The sequence below is a fragment of the Mercenaria mercenaria genome, chromosome 19, assembly GCF_021730395.1.
Source record: "Mercenaria mercenaria strain notata chromosome 19, MADL_Memer_1, whole genome shotgun sequence".
Taxonomy (NCBI): Eukaryota; Metazoa; Mollusca; class Bivalvia; order Venerida; family Veneridae; genus Mercenaria; species Mercenaria mercenaria.
The window spans coordinates 25,254,086-25,280,870 of record NC_069379.1 but is presented as its reverse complement, the minus strand read 5'-3'; the positions used below and the strand labels follow the sequence as shown (position 1 = coordinate 25,280,870).

The 26,785-nt window shown below is 38.1% G+C and overlaps 1 protein-coding gene across 11 annotated transcripts in view; it reads right to left on the bottom strand.

Moving 5' to 3' along the window:
- LOC123542107 (intermembrane lipid transfer protein VPS13A-like) overlaps window positions 1-26,785 on the bottom strand; it is a 227,438-nt gene that overhangs the window by 98,821 nt on the left and 101,832 nt on the right. For 9 of the 11 annotated variants that reach the window (XM_053531671.1, XM_053531674.1, XM_053531680.1 and 6 more), the window contains 10 exons: window positions 24,051-24,115; window positions 23,411-23,425; window positions 21,351-21,470; window positions 20,901-21,026; window positions 20,481-20,642; window positions 19,575-19,697; window positions 19,077-19,223; window positions 17,402-17,557; window positions 7,340-7,500; window positions 4,034-4,139 (listed from right to left, as the gene is read on the bottom strand). In XM_053531671.1, the coding sequence (XP_053387646.1) occupies window positions 4,034-4,139; window positions 7,340-7,500; window positions 17,402-17,557; window positions 19,077-19,223; window positions 19,575-19,697; window positions 20,481-20,642; window positions 20,901-21,026; window positions 21,351-21,470; window positions 23,411-23,425; window positions 24,051-24,115 (1,181 nt within the window). The remainder of the gene's footprint in view (window positions 1-4,033; window positions 4,140-7,339; window positions 7,501-17,401; window positions 17,558-19,076; window positions 19,224-19,574; window positions 19,698-20,480; window positions 20,643-20,900; window positions 21,027-21,350; window positions 21,471-23,410; window positions 23,426-24,050; window positions 24,116-26,785) is intronic. The other 2 variants (XM_053531673.1, XM_053531677.1) reach the window with 1 other exon arrangement.

Genomic DNA, 26,785 nt, shown 5'->3' with positions numbered 1-26,785 from the left:
TCACTGGAGTGTTTAATGACTCCAATGTGGATAAAGATATTGAACTGATATTGAGTCTGTGTCAAAAGTATTTAGTAATAAGACAAAGATAAAGTGAATCAAAACAGTAAATAAGTATACAAGAGGGCCAGGATGGCCCTAGGTCGCTCACCTGTGTAACACACCATAGCAAGTAAACATGTTTTACCTAGTGATTTCATGGAGACATATATTCTGACCAATTCTCATTAAGACTGGACCAAAAAATGTGGCCTCTTGGAGTGTAAGCAATCATTTTCTTTGATTTTACCTAGTTACCTAGTTTTTTACTCCACATGACCCATATTCCAACTTGGCTAAAATTTCATAAAAACAAACATTCTGACAGTTTCAGGAAGATTGGAGCAAAAATGTGGCCTCTAGAGTATATACAATTTTTTCCTATGATTTGACCTAGTGACGTAGTTTTTGACCCCACGTGACCTAGATCTGAAGTCATCCAAGACTTCATTGTAACATACATTCTGACCAAATTTTATGAAGATGGGTGACCTAGTTTTTGAACCCCATATGACCCAGTTTCAAACTTGGCCTAGGAATCATCAAGATTAACATTCTGACCAAGTTTCTTTAAGACAGGGTCATAAATGTAGCCTCTACAGTGTTAACAAGCTTTTCCTTTGATTTGATGTTATGACCTAGTTTCTGACCCCATATAACCCAGTTTCAAACTTGGCCTAGGAACCATCAAGCTAAACATTCTGACCAAGTTTCATGAAGACAGGGTCATAAATGTGGCCTCTAGGTTGCTAACAAGCTTTTCCTTTGATTTGACCTGATGACCTAGTTTTTGACCCGACATGACCCAGTTTCAATCCATAACTAGAGATCACCAAGATAATCATTCTGTGCAAGTTTGTATCAAATCAAAGCATAAATGGAACCTTCATATGGCTGAAAGAACCAAAACAGAAAATTTTGCCGCTTTCAGGGACAGTACCCATGATGCAATCTAGCCAGTTTTCGAAAGGAACCGAGATATTATGCCAATACAAGTTGTGTGCATGTTTGATAAAAGTCAAATACAAAAATGTGGTCTCTATCGTGTTCACAAGGAAATTGTGGACAGACAGACGATGGACGAAAGGCGATCACAAAAGCTCACCCTTTCACTATGTGACAGGTGAGCTAAAAATGGACATGGTGAAAATGCATCAAAATTAAACTAAAAATCTAAGCAAAAAGGGGCATAATTCATGAAATAGTGATGCAAAAGTGTTGGTCCTTGTGTCAAGTGCTGTGAAACAACTGTTTTAAGTTTAAATCAATTCCACTTAGTTTTAACTGAGATAGAGAGAAAGTGCACCAAAACTTTAACCTGAAACTCTAAGTAAAAATGGGGATAATTCATGAAATACTATGCAGAGTTTTTGTCCTTGTGTCATATGATGTGAGTGATGATGGTGAACAAGTATTTAAACTCCTCTATGTAATATCAGAGATTTAGTGAAAATGCATCAAAATTAACTTTAAATTCTAAGTAAAAGGGGGGTGGCATGATTCATAAACAAGAGATCACAGAGTGATCTTGGCGCCCACCAATGTGCCATTTTTGAGTATTCCAAATTTCAAGACTTACTGACTACCTCAAGGTCAAATTTCATTTCTGTACACAACACTGTGCATGTGGTCCAAATTCGAAAGCTGTAGCTTGAGAAATGTGAAAGTAGGTCACTAGGTCAATGTCAAGGTCAAAGTTTGTTTTGGCACACAATCCTATGCATGTGGTCTAAATTTGAAGCCTGTAGCTACAGAAATGTGAAAGTAGGTCTCAAGGTCAAAGTTCATTTCGGTACACAAAACTATGCAAGTGGTCCAAATTTGAAGGCTGTAGCTTGAGAAATGTAAAAGTAGGTCACTAGGTCAAAATCAAGGTCAAATTCTATTTCGGAATACAAAACTATGCATGTGGTCCAAATTTGAAGCCTGTACCTTAAAAATGTGAAAGTAGGTCACTAGGTCAATGTAAAGGTCAAAGTTCATTTCGGTATACAAACCTATGCATGTGGTCCAAATTTGAAGGCTATAGCTTGAGAAATGTAAAAGTAGGTCACTAGGTCAAAATCAAGGTCAAATTTTATTTCGGAATACAAAACTATGCATGTGGTCCAAATTTGAAGCCTGTACCTTAAAAATGTGAAAGTAGGTCACTAGGTCAATGTAAAGGTCAAAGTTCATTTCGGTACACAAAACTATGCATGTGGTCCAAATTTGAAGGCTGTAGCTTGAGAAATGTAAAAGTAGGTCACTAGGTCAAAATCATGGTCAAATTTTATTTCGGAATACAAAACTATGCATGTGGTCCAAATTTGAAGCCTTACCTTAAAAATGTGAAAGTAGGTCACTAGGTCAATGTAAAGGTCAAAGTTCATTTCGGTACACAAAACTATGCATGTGGTCCAAATTTGAAGGCTGTAGCTTGAGAAATGTGAAAGTAGGTCACTAGGTCAAAATCAATGTCAAATTTCATTTTGAAACACGGAACTATGCATATGGTCCAAATTTGAAGCCTGTACCTTCAAAAATGTGTAAGTAGGTCACTAGGTCAAAATCAAGGTCAAAGTTTTTTCCAGTGCACAAAACTATGCATGTGGTCCAAATTTGAAGGCTGTAGCTTGAGAAATGTGAAAGTAGGTCACTAGGTCAAAATCAAGGTCAACTCATGTCAAGGTTCATCTTGCCACTCAAAAATATACATGTGGTCCGCATTTGAAGGCTGTAGCTACAAAAATGTGAAAGTAGGTCACTAGGTCAAAATCAAGGTCAACTCATGTCAAGGGTCATCTTGCCACTCAAAAATATACATGTGGTCCAAATTTGAATGTTGTAGTTATTGACAAGAACATTTTAAAAGCTTTTCCCTATATAAGTCTATATGAACCATGTGACCCCTGGGGCAGGGCCATTTTTGACCCTAGGGCGATAATTTGAACAAACTTGGTAGAGAACCACTAGATGATGCTACATTACAAGTATCAAAGCCTTAGGCTTTGTGGTTTGGACAAGAAGATTTTCAAAGTTTTTCCTTATATAAGTCTATGTAAATCATATGACCCCCAGGGCGGGGCCATATTTGACCCTAGGGGTATAATATGAATAATCTTAGTTGAAGACCACTAGATGATGTCACATACAAAATATCAAAGCCCTAGGCCCTGTGGTTTTGGACAAGGGGTTCTTCAAAGTTTTTCCCTATATAAGTCATTATAAACAATGTGACCCCCAGGGCGGGGCCATATTTGACCCCAGAGAAATAATTTGTATCATCTTGGTAGAGGACCACTAGATGATGCTTCAAACCAAATATCAAAGCCCTAGGCTCTGTGGTTTTGGATAAGAAGGTTTTTAAAGTTTTTCCCTATATAAATCTTTGTAAAATATAGAAATAAACAAAGGGCCATAACTCACTCATAAACTGTTGAACCAGTCTGATTTTCAGGGGGGCACAACTGGGGTACCAATACATCATTCTGACAAAGTTTGGTCAAAATCCCCCCAGTAGTTTCTGAGGAGATGCGACAACGAGAAATTGTTAACGGACGGACGGACGGACGGATGGACGGACGGACGGACGGACGGAATGACGGACAGACGGACCACGGACGCAGAGTGATTTTAATAATTGGTGCCAGAGTTATGGACCTTGTGTCGTATGATGTGGGAGATAATAAGGAACAACTATTTTAAGTCTGAATCAAATTCATTTAGTAATAACCGAGATAGTGTGAAAGTGCATAAAAAACCTGAAATTCTAAGTAAAAAGGGGGATAATTCATGAAATACTGACACAAGAGTTTTGGCCCTTGCACCATATGATGTGGATGATGATGAGGAATAACTGTTTTAAATTTGAAACAAATCCATCAAGTAATTACAGAGATAAAGAGAAAGTGCATCAAAACTTTAACCAAGGGACGGACACGGAAAGACCCCCGACACTAGGCCGAGTAAAAAAGATAAAAAGGGAACCATCATGAAGCTAGAAGAATCATACCTTGAAGTAAAATGGCTGTTGCCCGGCACTGGCCTTACACATCAACTGTTTCAGTCCAAGATTCTCTGCACCTTTCCAACTGACAGGGTCGCTTAACTCATCACATCTAAATATAGAACATGGTCGCTTAACTCATCACATCTAAATATAGAAGGTGGTCGCTAAACTTATCACATCTAAATATAGAACATGGTCGCTTAACTCATCACATCTAAATACAGAAAGGGTCCCTTAATACATCACATCTAAACACAGAACAGGGTCATTTAATTCATCATAACAAAATATAGAACATGTACCCCCTGTTTATGCAAAATAGGGGTACACTTCAAAATTTGGGGGTAAACTACATGGCAGATCTGAAATTCTTCTATTTCACTACTGAAATTTATACAGAGATCTGCATGTTTTTTTTTTCTTCATGCAGAACTCTCGTGGGTAGGGTAAAACAGATGAGATAATTTGATAATTTTAGAAAATTTAAAATGTTTTTCCAAAGTTAAGATAGGAAATTCTGAATCAAAGGACCCCTCCCTATAATATACTAAGTATAAACTAGAAAATGCTTTTGTAAAAAAGCGCATGTCTCCCCCAATGCAAAGTCCTATAGGCAAGAAGTCAATAGGGGTCAGGAGCGAAAGTCAAAGAGACACTGATGGTTGGCTGCAATAGGGATCATCTACTTGGCATGTCCAGTCATCCCGCTAAATTTCAACACTCGTGGCCTAGTGGTTCTCAAGTCACTGTTCAGGCTCCTGTGACCTTGACCTTTGATCAAGTGACCTCAAAATAAATAGGGGTCATCTACTCTGCATGTCCAATCACCCTATTAAGTTTCAACATTGTAGGTCAAGTGGTTCTCAAGTTATTTCCAAAAAATGATTTTACATGAACAGGCCACTGTGACCTTGACCTTTAATAGACTGACCCCAAAATCAATAGGGGTCATCTACTCTGCATGTTCAATCATCCTATGAAGTTTCAACATTCTGGGTCAAGTGGTTCTCAAGTTATTGATCGGAACTGGTTATCAATGTTCAGGCCCCTGTGACCTTGACCTTTAACGGAGTGACCCCAAAAACAATAGGGGTCATTTACTCTGCATGAACAATCATCCTATGAAGCTTCAACTTTCTGGGTCGAGAGGTTCTCAAGTTATTGATTGGAAATGGTTTTCCATGTTCAGGCCCCTGTGGCCTTGACCTTTAACAGAGTGACCCTAAAATTGTTAGGGGTCATCTACTCTGCATGACCAATCATCCTATGAGGTTTCATCAAGGGTCAAGTGGTTCTCAAGTTACTGACCGGAAATGGTTTTCAATGTTCAGGCCCCTGTGGCCTTGACCTTTCACAGAGTGACCCCAAAATCGTTAGGGGTCATCTACTCTGCATGACCAATCATCCTATGAAGTTTCAACATTCTGGGTCAAGTGGTTCTCAAGTTACTGACAGGAAATGGTTTTCAATGTTCAGGCCCCTGTGACCTTGACCTTTAATGGAGTGACCCCAAAATCAATAGGGGTCATCTACTTTGCATGTACAATCATCCTATGAAGTTTCAACATTCTAGGTCAAGTGATTCTCTAGTTATTGATCGGAAATGGTATTCCATGTTCAGGCTCCTGTGACCTTGACCTTTGACGGAGTGACCCCAAAATCAATAGGGGTCATCTACTCTTCATGACCAATCATCCTATGAAGTTTCAACAATCTGGGTCAAGTGGTTCTCTAGTTATTGATCGGAAATGGTTTTCAATGTTCAGGCCCCTGTGACCTTGACCTTTGATGGAGTGACCCCAAAATCAATAGGAGTCATCTACTCTTCATGACCAATCATCGTATGAAGTTTCAACATTCTGGGTCAAGTGGTTCTCTAGTTATTGATCGGAAATGGTTTTCAATGTTCAGGCCCCTGTGACCTTTACCTTTGACGGAGTGACCCCAAAAACAATAGGGGTCGTCTACTCCAGCAGCCCTACAACCCTATTAAGTTTGAAGGTTCTAGGTCAAATGGTTCTCCAGTTATTGCTCGGAAATGAAGTGTGATGTACGGACGGACGGAGGGACAGGGCAAAAACAATATGTCTCCTGGGGGAGACATAATAAGTTTTCAGCAAAGTTCATGTACAATGTATTCCCAAATTCATGAATGGAACACAATTCGTCTGAAATAACATACAGTCAACTGAAGACTGGTAAAAATCGCCAATCAATAAAAAATGCCCAAACTATTACAGATATGCAATGTGTATCAAAATTAAAGTTAAATATATAAAAAAAAAAATACTGTTAATTAACCTTTTGCTGAATTCATAAAAGCTAAAATGCTTTTTTGCATTTCATATTCATACTTATTTTGCACACGACTCGTGTGACGTCTGACTAAAACACTTACCAAACCCCTCTATGGGGCTGACAATTACGCTGAGAATTCGGTGATAGAAACGAAATTATCAAGTTTCTTGAGTGGATCTGTGTTTTAGACTGTACAAAACAATTGGCAAGTGCGCGATGAAATAAACAGCGATTTGGCAGCTGAACATAGGAGTTCCAAATCTCTGCGTGCATGTACCCCCAACAAGTGATTTTTATGCGTGCATTTGATATTTTGTGCGTGATTCACGTACTGCAGTGCGTGAATGGGCATGCTGACTATATAAACAAACTATCCTTATCTATAGCCATAACATAACAGCAATACTGGTTTTAAGACAACAGACAGTGCAGGGAGTAGTTTCCTTTTAATGGAATGGTGAAAATTGTTAATAAGCTTGTTCTGAAGGTGGAAAATTGTCTCCTCAGCAATTTATCTTGAATTAATTAACAGCATTCATTTGTATAAGCAATCATTCATAATACATATGAAACTTATGACTTCTACTTCTTTTACAGCACTAACATGATCTGTACAGATGTGGTTTATACAGTCAAACCTGTCTGTAAAGACCATAGGTGGTCTCTAAACACAGGTAAATTTCCAATAGTCATGATCGAATGGAAAGAAACAATTAAGTGGCCTTTTAGGTAGGAGAATAGGTTATATTGTACAGCCTTTAATAGGCTTCTCAAGAGATAGTCTTGCACATACTTGACTGTACTGAATCTTGAGGCAAATTAATGAAGAGTTCAATTGGGACAAAAGAAACCTCCAAATGCTGATGCTGCCTTATGTAAGGACACCTATGTAAGGTAGCTGCGACATTCCTTCCCTGGTTTATGCTTGAAAGGCTATAAACTTGTACTTATTATACAATAAACAATTATAGCTATAGATGATATGTAATAACTTCAAAGTTAAGAACCTACCCTTCTTTAATGGGTTTAAACATGAACTGTCCGGATGTGGTGTATATTGTATGTAATGGTAAGCTGAATATCTCCTCGGGACTAACTGATGATACAGGCATACTTCCAGAGGACGGGTCTTTAAAGAAAACATCCACCGGTACTGTCAGATGGTTCATCACCTGTGCAAATTCAGAAAATAACCATTAGTACTTCATACTAACCTTTGTCTAAACTGCTGCAAATGATACCAAGATAAATGGACAACTTGTGTTGAAAGAAAAGTGAATAGTCTACAGTATATCATGTCAATTACACTACATGTTTCAAGAATACAGTCAAACTTAATGGGTGGTCAAGTGGAGGAAAAACTGCCTTTTTTGTTTGCAGGTACAAATGCAAGCAGTTTTATACATTATGTGCCATACTTCACATAAACAAATTCTACCATAACAGCAGACCTAAATGTCACAGTTTTATGTCCAAGTAATGTATGTGTATCACAAGCTATCACCCACCATTCTCTTGCCTGAATAGATGACCTAAATGTCACAGTTCCCTGTCCTGGTGATGTCTGTGTATCACAAACTATTGACCACTGTTTTTCAACCTGAATAGATGACCTAAATGTCTCAGTTCCCTGTCCTGGTGATGTCTGTGTATCATAAACTATATACCACTGTTTTTCAACCTGAACAGATGACTTAAATGTCACAGTTCCCTGTCCTGGTGATGTCTGTGTATCACAAACTATTGACCACTGTTTTTCAACCTGAACAGATGACCTCAATGTCACAGTTCCCTGCCCTGGTAATGTATGTGTATCACAAACTACTGACCACTGTTTTTCAACCTGAATAGATGACCTAAATGTCACAGTTCCCTGCCCTGGTGATGTCTGTGTATCACAAACTACTGACCACTGTTTTTCAACCTGAACAGATGACCTAAATGTCACAGTTCCCTGCCCTGGTGATGTCTGTGTATCACAAACTACTGACCACTGTTTTTCAACCTGAATAGATTACCTAAATGTCACAGTTCCCTGTCCTGATGATGTCTTTGTATCACAAACTATTACCCATTTTTTTTCAACCAGAACAGATGACTTAAAATATATGACCTAAATGTCACAGTTCCCTGCCCTGGTGATGTCTGTGTATCACAAACTATTACCCACTGTTTCTCAACCTGAACAGATGACTTAAATGTCACAGTTCCCTGCCCTGGTGATGTCTGTGTATCACAAACTATTACCCACTGTTTCTCAACCTCAACAGATGACTTAAATGTCACAGTTCCCTGCCCTGGTGATGTCTGTTTATCACAAACTATTACCCACTGTTTCTCAACCTGAACAGAGGACTTAAATGTCACAGTTCCCTGCCCTGATGATGTCTGTGTATCACAAACTATTACCCACTGTTTTTCAACCAGAACAGATGACTTAAAATAGATGACCTAAATGTCACAGTTCCCTGCCCTGGTGATGTCTGTGTATCACAAACTATTACCCACTGTTTCTCAACCTGAACAGATGACTTAAATGTCACAGTTCCCTGCCCTAGTGATGTCTGTGTATCACAATCTATTGACCACTGTTTTTCAACCTGAACAGATGACTTAAATGTCACAATTCCCTGTCCTGGTGATGTCTGTGTATCACAAACTATTGACCACTGTTTTTCAACCTGAATAGATTACCTAAATGTCACAGTTCCCTGCCCTGGTGATGTCTGTGTATCACAAACTACATACCACTGTTTTTCAACCTGAATAGATGACTTAAATGTCACAGTTCCCTGCCCTGGTGATGTCTGTGTATCACAAACTATTGACCACTGTTTTTCAACCTGAACAGATGACCTAAATGTTACAGTTCCCTGCCCTGGTGATGTCTGTGTATCACAAACTATTGACCACTGTTTTTCAACCTGAACAGATGACCTAAATGTCATAGTTCTCTGTCCTCGTGATGTCTGTGTATCACAAACTATTGGCCACTGTTTTTCAATCAGAACAGATGACCCAAACTTAATGGGTGGTCAAGTGGAGGAAAAACTGCCTTTTTTGTTTGCAGGTACAAATGCAAGCAGTTTGATACATTATGTGCCATACTTCACATAAACAAATTCTACCATAACAGCAGACCTAAATGTCACAGATTTATGTTCAAGTAATGTATGTGTATCACAAGCTATCACCCACCATTCTCATGCCTGAACAGATGACTTAAACGTCACAGTTCCCTGCCCTGGAAATGTCTGTGTATCACAAACTATTGACCGCTGTTTTTCAACCTGAACAGATGACCTCAATGTCACAGTTCCCTGCCCTGGTGATGTCTGTGTATCACAAACTATTGACCGCTGTTTTTCAACCTGAACAGACGACCTAAATGTCATAGTTCCCTGCCCTGGTGATGTCTGTGTATCACAAACTATTGACCACTGTTTTTCAACCTGAACAGATGACCTAAATGTCACAGTTCCCTGCCCTCGTGATGTCTGTGTATCACAAACTATTACCCACTGTTTTTCAACCTGAACAGATGACTTAAATATCACAGTTCCCTGTCCTGGTGATGTCTGCGTATCACAAACTATTGCGTACAGTTTCCTACTTGAATAGATGACTTAAATGTCACAGTTCCCTGCCCAGGTGATGTCTGTGCATCACAAACTATTTTTACCACTGTTTTTCAACCTGAACAGATTACCTAAATGTCACAGTTCCCTGCCTGGTGATGCTGTGATCACAAATACTGACATGTTTTTCAACCTGAATAGATTTCCTAAATGTCACAGTTCCTGTCCTGATGATGTCTGTGTATCACAAACTATTACCCACTGTTTTTCAACCAGAACAGATGACTTAAAATAGATGACCTAAATGTCACAATTCTCTGCCCTGGTGATGGCTGTGTATCACAAACTATTACCCACTGTTTCTCAACCTGAACAGATGACTTAAATGTCAAAGTTCCCTGCCCTGGTGATGTCTGTGTATCACAAACTATTACCCACTGTTTCTCAACCTGAACAGATGACTAAAATGTCACAGTTCCCTGCCCTGGTGATGTCTGTGTATCACAAACTATTACCCACTGTTTCTCAACCTGAACAGAGGACTTAAATGTCACATTTCCCTGCCCTGATGATGTCTGTGTATCACAAACTATTACCCACTGTTTTTCAACCAGAACAGATGACTTAAAATAGATGACCTAAATGTCACAGTTCCCTGCCCTGGTGATGTCTGTGTATCACAAACTATTACCCACTGTTTCTCAACCTGAACAGATGACTTAAATGTCACAGTTCCCTGCCCTAGTGATGTCTGTGTATCACAATCTATTGACCACTGTTTTTCAACCTGAACAGATGACTTAAATGTCACAATTCCCTGTCCTCGTGATGTCTGTGTATCACAAACTATTGACCACTGTTTTTCAACCTGAATAGATTACCTAAATGTTGCAGTTCCCTGCCCTGATGATGTCTGTGTATCACAAACTATTGATCACTTTTTTTCAACCTGAATAGATTACCTAAATGTCACAGTTCCCTGCCCTGATGATGTCTGTGTATCACAAACTACATACCACTGTTTTTCAACCTGAATAGATGACTTAAATGTCACAGTTCCCTGCCCTGGTGATGTCTGTGTATCACAAACTATTGCCTACAGTTCCCTACCTGAACAGATGACCTAAATGCCACAGTTCCCTGCCCTGGTGATGTCTGTGTATCACAAACTATTGACCGCTGTTTTTCAACCTGAACAGACGACCTAAATGTCATAGTTCCCTGGCCTGGTGATGTCTGTGTATCACAAACTATTGACCACTGTTTTTCAACCTGAACAGATGACCTAAATGTCACAGTTCCCTGCCCTGGTGATGTCTGTGTATCACAAACTATTACCCACTGTTTTTCAACCTGAACAGATGACTTAAATATCACAGTTCCCTGTCCTGGTGATGTCTGCGTATCACAAACTATTGCGTACAGTTTCCTACTTGAATAGATGACTTAAATGTCACAGTTCCCTGCCCTGGTGATGTCTGTATATCACAAACTATTTACCACTGTTTTTCAACCTGAACAGATAACCTAAATGTCACAGTTCCCTGCCCTGGTGATGTCTGTGTATCACAAACTACTGACCACTGTTTTTCAACCTGAATAGATTACCTAAATGTCACAGTTCCCTGTCCTGATGATGTCTGTGTATCACAAACTATTGACCACTGTTTTTCAACCTGAACAGATGATTTAAAAAAGATGACCTAAATGTCACAGTTCCCTGCCCTGGTGATGTCTGTGTATCACAAACTATTACCCACTGTTTTTCAACCTGAACAGATGACTTAAATGTCACAGTTCCCTGCCCTGGTGATGTCTGTGTATCACAAACTATTACCCACTGTTTCTCAACCTCAACAGATGACTTAAATGTCACAGTTCCCTGCCCTGGTGATGTCTGTGTATCACAAACTATTACCCACTGTTTCTAAACCTGAACAGAGGACTTAAATGTCACAGTTCCCAGCCCTGATGATGTCTGTGTATCACAAACTATTACCCACTGTTTTTCAACCAGAACAGATGACTTAAAATAGATGACCTAAATGTCACAGTTCCCTGCCCTGGTGATGTCTGTGTATCACAAACTATTACCCACTGTTTCTCAACCTGAACAGATGACTTAAATGTCACAGTTCCCTGCCCTAGTGATGTCTGTGTATCACAATCTATTGACCACTGTTTTTCAACCTGAACAGATGACTTAAATGTCACAATTCCCTGTCCAGGTGATGTCTGTGTATCACAAACTATTGACCACTGTTTTTCAACCTGAACAGATTACCTAAATGTCGCAGTTCCCTGCCCTGATGATGTCTGTGTATCACAAACTATTGACCACTGTTTTTCAACCTGAATAGATTACCTAAATGTCACAGTTCCCTGCCCTGGTGATGTCTGTGTATCACAAACTACATACCACTGTTTTTCAACCTGAATAGATGACTTAAATGTCACAGTTCCCTGCCCTGGTGATGTCTGTGTATCACAAACTATTGCTTACAGTTCCCTACCTGAACAGATGACCTAAATGCCACAGCTCCCTGCCCTGGTGATGTCTGTGTATCACAAACTACTGACCACTGTTTTTCAACCTGAATAGATGACATTAATGCCACAGTTCCCTGTCCTTGTGATGTCTGTGTATCACAAACTATTGACCACTGTTTTTCAACCTGAACAGAGGACTTAAATGTCACAGTTCCTTGCCCTGGTGATGTCTGTGTATCACAAACTATTGCCTACAGTTCCCTACCTGAACAGATGACCTAAATGCCACAGTTCTCTGCCCTGGTGATGTCTGTGTATCACAAACTACTGACCACTGTTTTTCAACCTGAATAGATGACCTAAATGCCACAGTTCCCTGTCCTGGTGATGTCTGTGTATCACAAACTATTACCCACTGTTTTTCAACCTAAACAGAGGACTTAAATGTCACAGTTCCTTGCCCTGGTGATGTCTGTGTATCACAAACTATTGCCTACAGTTTCCTACCTGAACAGATGACTTAAATGTCACAGTTCCCTGCCCTGGTGATGTCTGTGTATCACAAACTATTGACCACTGTTTTTCAACCAGAACAGATGACTTAAATGTCAGTTCCCTGCCCTGGTGATGTCTGTGTATCACAAACTATTGACCAATGTTTTTCAACCTGAATAGATGACTTAAATGTCACAGTTCCCTGCCCTGGTGATGTCTGTGTATCACAAACTATTGACCACTGTTTTTCAACCTGAACAGATGACCTAAATGTTACAGTTCCCTGACCTGGTGATGTCTGTGTATCACAAACTACTGACCACTGTTTTTCAACCTGAACAGATGACCTAAATGTCATAGTTCTCTGTCCTCGTGATGTCTGTGTATCACAAACTATTGGCCACTGTTTTTCAATCAGAACAGATGACCCAAACTTAATGGGTGGTCAAGTGGAGGAAAAACTGCCTTTTTTGTTTGCAGGTACAAATGCAAGCAGTTTTATACATTATGTGCCATACTTCACATAAACAAATTCTACCATAACAGCAGACCTAAATGTCACAGTTTTATGTCCAAGTAATGTATGTGTATCACAAGCTATCACCCACCATTCTCTTGCCTGAACAGATGACTTAAACATCACAGTTCCCTGCCCTGGAAATGTCTGTGTATCACAAACTATTGACCGCTGTTTTTCAACCTGAACAGATGACCTCAATGTCACAGTTCCCTGCCCTGGTGATGTCTGTGTATCACAAACTATTGACCACTGTTTTTCAACCTGAACAGACGACCTAAATGTCATAGTTCCCTGCCCTGGTGATGTCTGTGTATCACAAACTATTGACCACTGTTTTTCAACCTGAACAGATGACCTCAATGTCACAGTTCCCTGCCCTGGTGATGTCTGTGTATCACAAACTATTGACCACTGTTTTTCAACCTGAACAGACGACCTAAATGTCATAGTTCCCTGCCCTGGTGATGTCTGTGTATCACAAACTATTACCCACTGTTTTTCAACCTGAACAGATGACTTAAATATCACAGTTCCCTGTCCTGGTGATGTCTGCGTATCACAAACTATTGCGTACAGTTTTCTACTTGAATAGATGACTTAAATGTCACAGTTCCCTGCCCTGGTGATGTCTGTATATCACAAACTATTTACCATGTTTTTTTCAACCTGAAACAGATAACCTAAATGTCACAGTTCCCTGCCCTGGTGATGTCTGTGTATCACAAACTACTGACCACTGTTTTTCAACCTGAATAGATTACCTAAATGTCACAGTTCCCTGTCCTGATGATGTCTGTGTATCACAAACTATTGACCACTGTTTTTCAACCTGAACAGATGATTTAAAAAAGATGACCTAAATGTCACAGTTCCCTGCCTGGCGATGTCTGTGTATCACAAACTATTACCCACTGTTTTTCAACCTGAACAGATGACTTAAATGTCACAGTTCCCTGCCCTGGTGATGTCTGTGTATCACAAACTATTACCCACTGTTTCTCAACCTCAACAGATGACTTAAATGTCACAGTTCCTGCCCTGGTGATTCTGTGTATCACAAACTATTACCCACTGTTTCTAAACCTGAACAGAGGACTTAAATGTCACAGTTCCAGCCTGATGATGTCTGTGTATCACAAACTATTACCACTGTTTTTCAAACCAGAACAGATGACTTTAAAATAGATGACCTAAATGTCACAGTTCCCTGCCTGGTGATGTCTGTGTATCACAAACTATTACCCACTGTTTCTCAACCTGAACAGATGACTTAAATGTCACAGTTCCCTGCCCAAGTATGTCTGGTATCACAATCTATTGACCACTGTTTTTCAACCTGAACAGATGACTTAAATGTCACAATTCCCTGTCCTGGTGATGTCTGTGTATCACAAACTATTGACCACTGTTTTTCAACCTGAACAGTTACCTAATGTCGCAGTTCCCTGCCCTGATGAGTCTGTGTATCACAAACTATTGACCACTGTTTTTCAACCTGAATAGATTACTAAATGTCACAGTTCCCTGCCCTGGTGATGTCTGTGTTCACAAAACTACATACCACTGTTTTTCAACCTGAATAGATGACTTAAATGTCACAGTTCCCTGCCTGGTGATGTCTGTGTATCACAAAACTATTGCTTACAGTTCCCTACCTGAACAGATGACCTAAATGCCACAGCTCCCTGCCCTGGTGATGTTGGTATCACAAAACTACTGACCACTGTTTTTCAACTGAATAGATGACATTAATGCCACAGTTCCTGTCCTTGTGATGTCTGTGTATCACAAACTATTGACCACTGTTTTTCAACCTGAACATGAGGACTTAAATGTCACAGTTCTTGCCCTGGTGAATGTCTGTGTATCACAAACTATTGCCTTACAGTTCCCTACCTGAAACAGATGACCTAAAATGCCACAGTTTCTGCCTGGTGATGTCTGTGTATCACAAACTACTGACCACTGTTTTTCAACCTGAATAGATGACCTAAATGCCACAGTTCCCTGTCCTGGTGATGTCTGTGTATCACAAACTATTACCCACTGTTTTTCAACCTAAACAGAGGACTTAAATGTCACAGTTCCTTGCCCTGGTGATGTCTGTGTATCACAAACTATTGCCTACAGTTTCCTACCTGAACAGATGACTTAAATGTCACAGTTCCCTGCCCTGGTGATGTCTGTGTATCACAAACTATTGACCACTGTTTTCAACCAGAACAGATGACTTAAATGTCAGTTCCCTGCCCTGGTGATGTCTGTGTATCACAAACTATTGACCAATGTTTTCAACCTGAATAGATGACTTAAATGTCACAGTTCCCTGCCCTGGTGATGTCTGTGTATCACAAACTATGACCACTGTTTTTCAACCTGAACAGATGACCTAATGTTACAGTTCCCTGCCCTGGTGATGTCTGTGTATCACAAACTACTGACCACTGTTTTTCAACCTGAACAGATGACCTAAATGTCATAGTTCTCTGTCCTCGTGATGTCTGTGTATCACAAACTATTGGCCACTGTTTTTCAATCAGAACAGATGACCCAAACTTAATGGGTGGTCAAGTGGAGGAAAAACTGCCTTTTTTGTTTGCAGGTACAAATGCAAGCAGTTTTATACATTATGTGCCATACTTCACATAAACAAATTCTACCATAACAGCAGACCTAAATGTCACAGTTTTATGTCCAAGTAATGTATGTGTATCACAAGCTATCACCCACCATTCTCTTGCCTGAACAGATGACTTAAACATCACAGTTCCCTGCCCTGGAAATGTCTGTGTATCACAAACTATTGACCGCTGTTTTTCAACCTGAACAGATGACCTCAATGTCACAGTTCCCTGCCCTGGTGATGTCTGTGTATCACAAACTATTGACCACTGTTTTTCAACCTGAACAGACGACCTAAATGTCATAGTTCCCTGCCCTGGTGATGTCTGTGTATCACAAACTATTGACCACTGTTTTTCAACCTGAACAGATGACCTAAATGTCACAGTTCCCTGCCCTGGTGATGTCTGTGTATCACAAACTATTACCCACTGTTTTTCAACCTGAACAGATGACTTAAATATCACAGTTCCCTGTCCTGGTGATGTCTGCGTATCACAAACTATTGCGTACAGTTTCCTACTTGAATAGATGACTTAAATGTCACAGTTCCCTGCCCTGGTGATGTCTGTGTATCACAAACTATTTACCACTGTTTTTCAACCTGAACAGATGACCTAAATGTCGCAGTTCCCTGCCCTGGTGATGTCTGTGTATCACAAACTATTGACCAATTTTTTTCAACCTGAATAGATGACTTAAATGTCACAGTTCCAACCTAAACAGATAACCTCAATGTCACAGTTCCCTGTCCTAGTGATGTCTGCGTATCACAAACTACTGCCTACTGTTTTTCAACCTGAACAGATGACCTAAATGTCACAGTTCCCTGCCCTGGTGATGTCTGTGTATCATAAACTACTGACCACTGTTTTTCAACCTGAATAGATGACCTAAATGCCACAGTTCCCTGTCCTAGTGATGTCTGCGTATCACAAACTATTGCCTACTGTTTTTCAACCTGAACAGATGACCTAAATGTCACAGTTCCCTGTCCTGGTGTTGTCTGTATATCACAAATTATTGCCTACTGTTTTTCAACCTGAACAGATGACCTAAATGTCATAGTTCTCTGTCCAAGTGTTGTATTTGTGTCACATGCTACTGTCAAGTGTTTTTTTTTTACCTAAACAGATTACCTAAATGTCACAGTTCTCTTTACTTTTGATGTCTGTGCAGCTGAATGTGACAGTTCTCTGTCAAACTATTGCCAACTTTTGTTTGTTTGTTTGTTTTGGGTTTAACGCCGTTTTTCAACAATATTTCAGCCATGTAATGGCGGGCAGTTAACCTAACCAGTGTTCCTGGATTCTGTACCAGTACAAACCTGTTCTACGCAAGTAAAACTATTGCCAACTATTTTCATACCTGAACAGATGACCTAAATGTCACAGTTCTCTGTCCCAGTGATGTCTGTGTATCACAAACTATTGCCCACTGTTCTCCGCCCTTTGTATCAACATGGAACAAACGTTTCTCTGCCCGCTTGACGGTTACCTCCCTTGTGGCATTGAATTTCTCAACCTGTAAAATGACAGCAGTTTAAAACTTATACCAATGTAAACAACAAGAGCTGTCTGTTGACAGTGCACTCGTCTATTCAAAGAATTGATGTAAGTATGGGGTCAAAATATGGAATGCTGCATTAAACTTCACTCATTTCTATTTCAACTAGAATGTGTCTGTAGGACACAGGGTGTGCCCCCATTGGTACATTTGTCACAAATAAGGGGCAATAATTCAAATGTTTGCAGTCTTAATGGGGTTTAGCCTAAACAAACATTTTATGAAAAGGATTCATTATTCTAGGCCATATATTTTTGAGCTATGAGCATCTAAAACAAAAAATCCACTATTTTGGCTATTGCAAGGGCCATTACTCTGTAATAAGCATAAAGCTTCTCAAGAAGAATGCCAAGATAATGTGAAAGGTTACATCATGATAAAGACTCAAGCAAGGTTTCATGAATTTACATTAAATACTTTTTGAGCTAGGCACATAATTAGGTAAAAATGTGCATTTTTTTTACTATTTCAGGGCCATAACTTCAAAAATAGGGGTGGAGCCGGCCAAAAAAATAAGAATTGTGCAAGTTTATATTATGATAAAGACTTATAATGCAAGTTTTCAACCATTTATATTAAATACTTTTTCAGCTAGGTGCGTCAAAAGGTGAAAATGTGCATTTTTGACTACTTTTGGGGCCATAACTCTGAAAATAGGGGGCGAAGCCAGACAAAAAATAGGAGGTGGGCAAGTTCATATCATGACAAAGACTCATACAAGGTTTAATCAGTTTATATGAAATACTTTTTGAGCTAGGCACATCACAAGGTGAAAATGTGCATTTTTGACTTTTTCAGGGGCCATAACTCTGAAAATAGGGGGCGGAGCCAGACAAAAAAATAGGAGGTGCACAAGTTCATATCATGATAAAGACTCATGCAAGGTTTCATCAATTTATATCATATACTTTTTGAGCTAGGCGCATCACAAACTTCGGACGGACGCACGGACAAGACCAAATCTACATGCCCCCCACACCCACTGGGGGCACAAAAAGGGCCATAACTGAGCCATAATCCTTGTCCTAGATATGTAGTATTGCCTAGATATGCAGGATATGATGGTAAACAAGTGGTCAAAGTTTCAAAGCCAGATGTCTAACAGTTTAGACAAAATATGGACTGGTACGAAACACCTGATTTCCAAGTCCAAAAGGGGCCAACAATTCAGCCAAATATCTTCAACATAGTTAGGTATTCATAGTGGCAGTATTCAAGTTGTAGTATAGTATGATAATGTTAAGGATAGTAATTAGTGTGGATTACAGTAAGATAATGTTCAGGCAGTATTTAATTAGTTTACTGTACAATTAATAAATTGCCATAAAACTTTATTACTACTTCTACAATATCTGATACAATGCCCTTTCCCAAGTCCTAACCCAAATATGTCCATCCCTTATAATGCAAAATCACTAGGTATAGTGATGAACAGTACAGCTAAAATGTCTATTATGTTAAGGAAAATCATCCTTACTTGGAAGATCATTTTCTTTTCATCAGAAGCATGTGATGCTTTGATCACTGATGCCTGCTTGCGAAGTTTGGGGCCGTCTTTGTTCTTCAGTGGTAAAGCGTCCCCAAAAAGCAATTTTATTTTTCCATTTGATGCTTCTGGTGGAATCTAAAAACATCAAAATTTAACAGTTACTTTTCACAGCTTTGGTATGAACTTCTTTACATTCAGTTTGAGTTACTTTTTTTCCAGGATTCATTCTGTTTAGCTGTCATACATTTATCAAACAGTCAAAGTTTTTACATCATCAAACAATTTTTTTTTAAATACTTACACTTGGGACAGAACTACTTTTAAAATAACAGCACTGTTTTGGAAAAAATGAAAGATTGGGACAATCTTAATTTCGTATTTTGAATAAAAGCAAGGATGTTAGTGAATAAGGCAAATTTACATGTATATAATCAGTGATGGACAAATATTCAACTATCCTACACAAAATATGAACACTTCACTAACCTCAAAGGCATTGTCAAGTTTAAGCATCAGGTCCTCTCCAGTGACATTACGTATAACATACGGTGTCATAACCTCCCCAGCCTTCAATGTAGGCTCTACCAATGCATATGCATCACCAAAGGCCTGTAATAAACACAAGCTAGCTCATTATTGAAACATTATAGGTTATTTATTCAAATACCAAAGTCCTACTGTGACATATCCTCATAACAAGATGAAGAATTTTTATCAAATTTTAAAGAGCTTCAAATTTTTTACTTTGACCTGAAGGTTATTCTGTATGTCTGAGAAACTGGAAAACATAGAATAAAACCTAGATCCTACGTAAGGAGACCTAAACCAAACCATAAATAAATGTCAACCAAAGCAGAAACAACAACATGTCAATTCACTTCTGTGAGAGGTTTCATTAAAATCTAGAAATAAATCTGTACTCTATAAAATGTCATTTAAATTGTGATTTTCTAATAGACTCCTATTGTGAAAATTTGACTGAGGTACATATTTTTCAAATAAGAAACTATCACTAACGGCATATGTAATACTAAATACCTCAGAGGCTGCATTAATACAGGGTAAGTAAAATGATGGGATCATAATGTGTGACCTTGACCTTGAACCTAATAACCTACACTACAAACTGCATGTTGCAAGTCTTTAAGAGCTTAGGAACTGATGCCAGTTGTATGAAATTTATTTCAGTAGTTTAGAAAATATGATGCAGACAAAAATTTGAGCTATCTGATTTTTTATCTCTAAGAGGCGTTAACTTTCCCTACAGTTAAAGTAACAAGAGATGTTATCTTTCTAATATTTGTTATTTAGTCATATTAAAGCAACTCAACGAGGCATTACCTTTCCACGAGTTAATACCTACCCTATTAAAGCAACTATAAGGGGCTTTACCTTTCCAAGATTGGTTAAACTCTCCAAGCAAGCTTTAGTCATGGTCAGCTGTAAGGGATCTGTTGATTTAACATTTATGGTCATCTTGGGTGGGGGCAACTTTACATTGTCAGTTTCCTCATCATCTTCAGGACCAAGTTCAATATCATCATTCTTCATCACCTTATAATATATAAGAATAATTATATCATTTTCACTGGATAACTCAGGGGTTTTTTTTGTTACCTTGTAACCTGGTACCTTGTGGACCATATTGTAAATTGGTATTGCCAAATGTGTAATCCACAGAAAATAAAGTCTTTACTTACTTACTTACTTACTAACTTTGAGCAGTGTTACACTGCATATACAGGTTACAAAAATACTTCCTCATAAAGCACACCACTGAAAACATGAACGACTGATTTTACTGTTACAAACCTCAAGTCCAAGCTCCCATCTCCTGTACTTTCCCTCACTAAAGACTGGTTCTAGAAGTGGTTCCCAAACAGACATTTTCTCATTGTAATAAGCAACTTCTAGTAGCAGTCTGCTTTCAACATACAACTGAAAATATAAATTTCACCAAATCATTTAACCTGTAGGGTGCATTTTTTTTTCAACAGATTTTGAGACTCATTATATTTTTGGCATAATAGAAACAAATATTGCATTCCTGTTAGACTGATATGTAAAATGATTATCTCCTTTAATATAAATATCGGCAGAGGTGTTATGTCATTATTTTTAATGTACCTACAACCCAGTCCTTCCAAAAAATACAAATCCTTCTGCATGGTGGTCCAGTTTAAAACACAAACACAAAAAAAATTATTTGTAACAAATTGCAAAGCCAAATCCTTACACAGTCATTCACTAACATGTTATTACCTTTCCTGACCAATCCCTGACCTCCCCTTGGAATGACATCTCTGTGATCAGTAGTGGGACAGTCCTGTTTCCTACGCCCCCTTCAATCTTGACAACAACTGACGGAACTTTTACAATCATCTGGGAAAAACACAGTGAACATCTTTTGATTTTAAACAAAAATTTTACAAACTCTGGAAGCTTACACAGTAATACTCATTTCAACTTCCTACAAGACAGTCTAAACAGCTCTACAGGAGTTGTGCGAGGATTAAGGCTCAACTCCATGTAACCAGGGCCTGCAGTATGCTTTTATACATATTATCACTGATTTTCTGCACAGAATGTTTATGTAACTTTCAAGTGTGTTGTACTGGCTAATTATTAATTCTTAGTTTGTAGATGTAATACACATAAAATGTAAGACCTATATTTTGCACAAGCATTTAAATTCAAGGCCAAGTAATTTTGTGATTTCATCAAAAATACAGCCCCTCTTGAATATCAAAAATCTCACAGACAATACTTTACCTTGAATGATTTTAGATTCTATTTTAAAATCAAAGACTAATACTTTCAAGTATGCAAGCAGAATTTATTCATTTTACAACTGACTAGGTAAAATATTTAAATTTAAACCATATCTGGTGTGGAATATTAATTATGGTTGAGAAATGTGGGGATGTGAAGTTGTTATAGATTAATGGGAAACAATGGATAAATAGGATTAAGCTTAACTTCCATTTTAAGAGACAAAAGACGCACGGCTCAACTGAACATTTTTTTTTTTTTTTTTTTTTTTGAGAAAAAATGCTAATTATGTCTACTGACAGCATAAATGTAAGTAATATATTACTTAATAGCTTTTAAAGTTTATTTACTGAAATAGTTTGCTTTTAACTGTTCATGTCAATCCACACATCAAGATACACAACAAGGGGGGCTATGTAGGCCCTATATCACTCACCTGTCAGGATACACAACAAGGGGGGGTGGGCTATGTAGGCCCTGTATCACTCACATGACATAGTTTGGGGTTTTTTATCAAAGTTTAATTTTCACTTAACCATTCATGCTAATCCATGCACAGACTTATGCTAAATATCAAAGCTTCAAAAGAATATATATCGAGACAATTTGCTTTTCACTAAAATCATTCACATTACCCCTTGCATCAAGTTAAATGACAAGAGTGCCATGTAGGCCCTGTATCAGTCACCTGATCTAATACTTCCCCATTTCCCACTAATAAGATGACCAAGTATTCAATTTAACCTAGATTTCAAGACAAACACTCTGGCCATGTTTTTATGTAAGTGAGATTTTCTAAGATTTAACCTTGTGACCTAGTTTTTGACCTCAGATGACTCACAAACTATACCTAAATTTCATGAGGAAAAAAAATTTAACAAAGTTTCATGAAGATCATCTAGAAATTATGGCATCTAGTGGGTTAACAATGTTTTTTCTATGAACTGACCTTAGATGACCTAGTTAATTAGTTTACATGACCCAGTTTCAAACTTGACTTGCAATTAACAGGAATGAACATTCTCTAGTTTTTTTAACCCTATATGACCCAGTTTCATAGTATAACTACAAACACTCTGATTATATTTCAAATTAAATTCTTCCAACATTCATGTCACCTTGTAAGACATCACAGATTTCATACTAGTATATAAGACATCTCTGTATGCTAAATGTTCAATACAAAACAAACTTAATAAAAGAAAAACAAAGGAAGTCAAATAAAGGAAGCTTTCCTATATTACAGCTACTTCAAGGGTTTGTTTTCATGAGAATTCTAAGTTCTAAGCTTTTTTGTTATTCATATAAGGTAGACATACAGACAGTGCTCAGCACTTGTCTGTAAAACTGAAGTGCATGAGCCTTGTTTATATTAATCAAGATAAACTTTTGTTTTGTAGCAAACTTCCTCAGACATTTCTGGTATTAAACAAACAATATAAGACTTAAGAAGTAGAATTATTTATGAATACAAACCCTCATACAGAAGGAACATTAAAGCTAAATGCATTATTGTGCAATGCATGGTTAACATAAAACAACCACTATACCTTCTCTTTACACAACTGGAAATACAGAGCACGAAATTCAATATCTTATTTTGTGAAATAATATTTTAGTAAGCAGCATTTGTTTTCTAATTCAGGCACTTAACAGGACAATAAAATCATAGTTTTGCCATGCAACTCCCCACAAACCCTTACTGCTGTTGAATACAACTTAGTAATGTAAAAAACATTTACACAATATTCCAACAACTGTACAAGTAAAAAAAATCTTTTACTAAAGATACACTTTAAACATGTAAACAATAGCTGACTATACAATCACTCCAACAAATAAACATGAAAATACACAATTAACTTTAAGCCTGCTGGCGGCAAGTGATTCTGCTTCTGCAACCAGCGCAGACAAAGATCAGCCTGCACCTTCGTGCAGGCTGATCTTGGTTTGCACTGGTCACTATTCAGTCAGTAAATTTTCAGTAAACACCCCATCAGATAATAAATGGTATTGCCCAAACTGAATGATGGACCAGTCCATTCTAGAAATCTAACAGGCTTAAGGTTAATTATTCAGATTTTCAAACTTGTAAAAATTTGCAAGTATTACTGAAAATGGGCAACTCCTTACATTTGATCCCCAATACTGATGAGAGACAAAAGAGAACTGTCCAACATTTAAACCTACCTGTTCCCCTCTTTCTTCCAGAACTTCATCAACAGTTGCACCAAGGTCCAATGGTTCCGAAGCCACTGGAAAATTCAAATTGTCCATGACAAAATTAGCTCAGATTACATGAGAATTCAGATATCAGGCTTCATCATTATTAAACCCAGTGTGAAGACCAAACCTACCAAATATCTCTGATACAAACAATTACTTTTCTAGGTTTATTTCAACAAAACAAAGCAATAAATCGTGCAAAAACAACATTTGTTTGCAAAACACAATATGCCCCCATGAGCCTATTGCCATTAAATCTAGCTCAAGCACCTTTACCTCACTGGTTTCCCTATACAAGAGTTATTAACAGACCATAGGCAACCATCCTTCAAAGTTTGACCATGGTTGCCTAAGCATTCTTTTGATATAAAGTTGAAACCATTTCAGTAACAAGGCTCACAGTGACTTTGACCTCTGAGTTTCATTTTGTCTGGTTGCACTAACACAATTTGATATAAACATATATGGTTACAGGTCATATAGCAACTGTCCAGCTCTTCCTGATGGGGGAGAACCCTAAGTGCCATTGCGGGCATTATTTCAGGTATAGATGGGTACCTGGGTAATACACTGACCTTATGTGACCAAGCTGTATGAGTCACATGAAATAATTCTAAACCCAAGGCAAGACTTCAAACCCACAGCCATGATGGGGAAGTAATTCTATGTTAGCAACATTAACCTCTCGGCCACGAGACTCTTTACTTGAAATTTGATGTACTGACCTCAAGAATGTTGTTGATCATCTATTGACCACAGGCAATTATCCTAAGGAGTTTGCCCACTGTTAGCCAAGTGTTCTCTAGATACTCACTGGAAATCAAATGCTCTACTGGCTGACCGACAGACTGATATGAGCAAAATAATATTCCCCAGGCCTTTTTTTCAAAAGGGGGCATAACAAAAACATAACTGCAATAAGGAGTTAGGGTCATTATTTCAACAGAAGGAAAGACAGCAACAATGATATCAATAACAGATACATTAAACAATATCTTAATTAAAGTGTTCTACTTTCTACAGACAAGAAAAACATGCTGATAACATAAGAATACTACATGTAAAATATGCTACATAAAAGAATACCTAATTTATTATAAATATAAAACAGTTCAGCCTTTATTTACAACTCCTTAGAGTTAACATCTCTCTAGACTTTCTTTTCCATTAGATAGAAATTGTTAAGAGTTAAACTCGCCTAACAACAATCTCTCTACAAATACATATTTTCCTTCCCACTGAACAGAACTGTTAGTAAACTAACCTCCTCTCTAAAAAGGTATATACTTTCCTTTACTTGAGATAGAATTGTTAGTAAATTAACCTCCTCTCTAAAAAGGTATATACTTTCCTTTACTTGAGATAGAACTGTTAGAAAATTCACCTCTCTAAAACAGACAATTTACTCTTCCCAATGGTATTGTAATGTATACATAATACATTCTGTATAACAGTGAAACCATCAGTAACGTCTTAAATATGTACACTTAACATTTTTGATAGATCATAGTATTTGACAGATGTCCAACTACAAGAGGGCCGAGATGGCCCTAAGTCGCTCACCTGAGTAACACACAATAACACGCTCACCTGAGTAACACACAATAACAGTGCAATCATGTTTTACTAACTGATTTATTAAGACAGATATTCTGACAAATTTTCATTAAGATTGGACAAAAAAACGTGGCCTCCTGAGTGTAAACAAGCTTATTTTTTTATTTAACCTGGTGACCTAGTTTTCGACTCTACATGACCAGGATAAAACTTCACGCGATATTTCATGCACACAAACATTATGACCAAGTTTCATGGACATCAAATGAGCAAGAGTGTTAACAAGGTTTTCCTTTGATTTGACTGGGTGACCTAGTTTTTGACTCCATAAGACCTAGTTAGAACTAGCCTTTGAATCATCAAGATAAACATTCTGACCAAGTTTCATGAAGAAAGGGTAATAAATGTGGCCTCAAGAGTGTTAACAAGCTTTTCCTTTGATCTAACCAAGTGACCTAGTTTTTGACCCCATATGATCTAGTTTTGATCTTGGCCTAGAAATCATCAAGATATACATTCTGGCCAATTTTCATGAAGATAGGGTCATAAGTGAGGCCCCTATGTTGTTAATAAGCTTTTCCTTTGACTTGACCTGATGACCTAGTTTTTGACCCAACATGACCCAGTTTTGATCCTGGCCTAGAGATCATCAAGATAATCATTCTGTGCAAATTTGTATCAAATCAAAGCATAAATGAAACCTCTATATGGCTGAAAGGGCCAAAATAGAAAATTTTGTCCCTTTGAGGGGCAGTAACTCTAGAACCCATGAAGGAATCTAGCCGGTTTTCAAAAGGAACTGAAATCTTATTGTGACTTTACTTGTATGTGAAAGTGGTTAAAATCAAATATAAAATGTCACTTCTATTGTGTTCACAAGGTAAAAATTAACAAATTCTGACTCTTTCAGGGGTCAATCAGGGGCCGTAACTCTGGAACCTGTGATTGGATCTGACAGATTCATCATGGAATCCAAGATTTATTGTTGCTGAAGATATTTTGCAAGTTTGTATCAAATCAAACCATAAATGAAGTCTTTATATCACTGCCAAAGCCAAAACAGCAAATTTTGGCCCTTTAAGGGGCCATAACTCTGGAATCCAAGATGGGATCTGGCCAGGTTCCAGAAGAAACCGAGATAT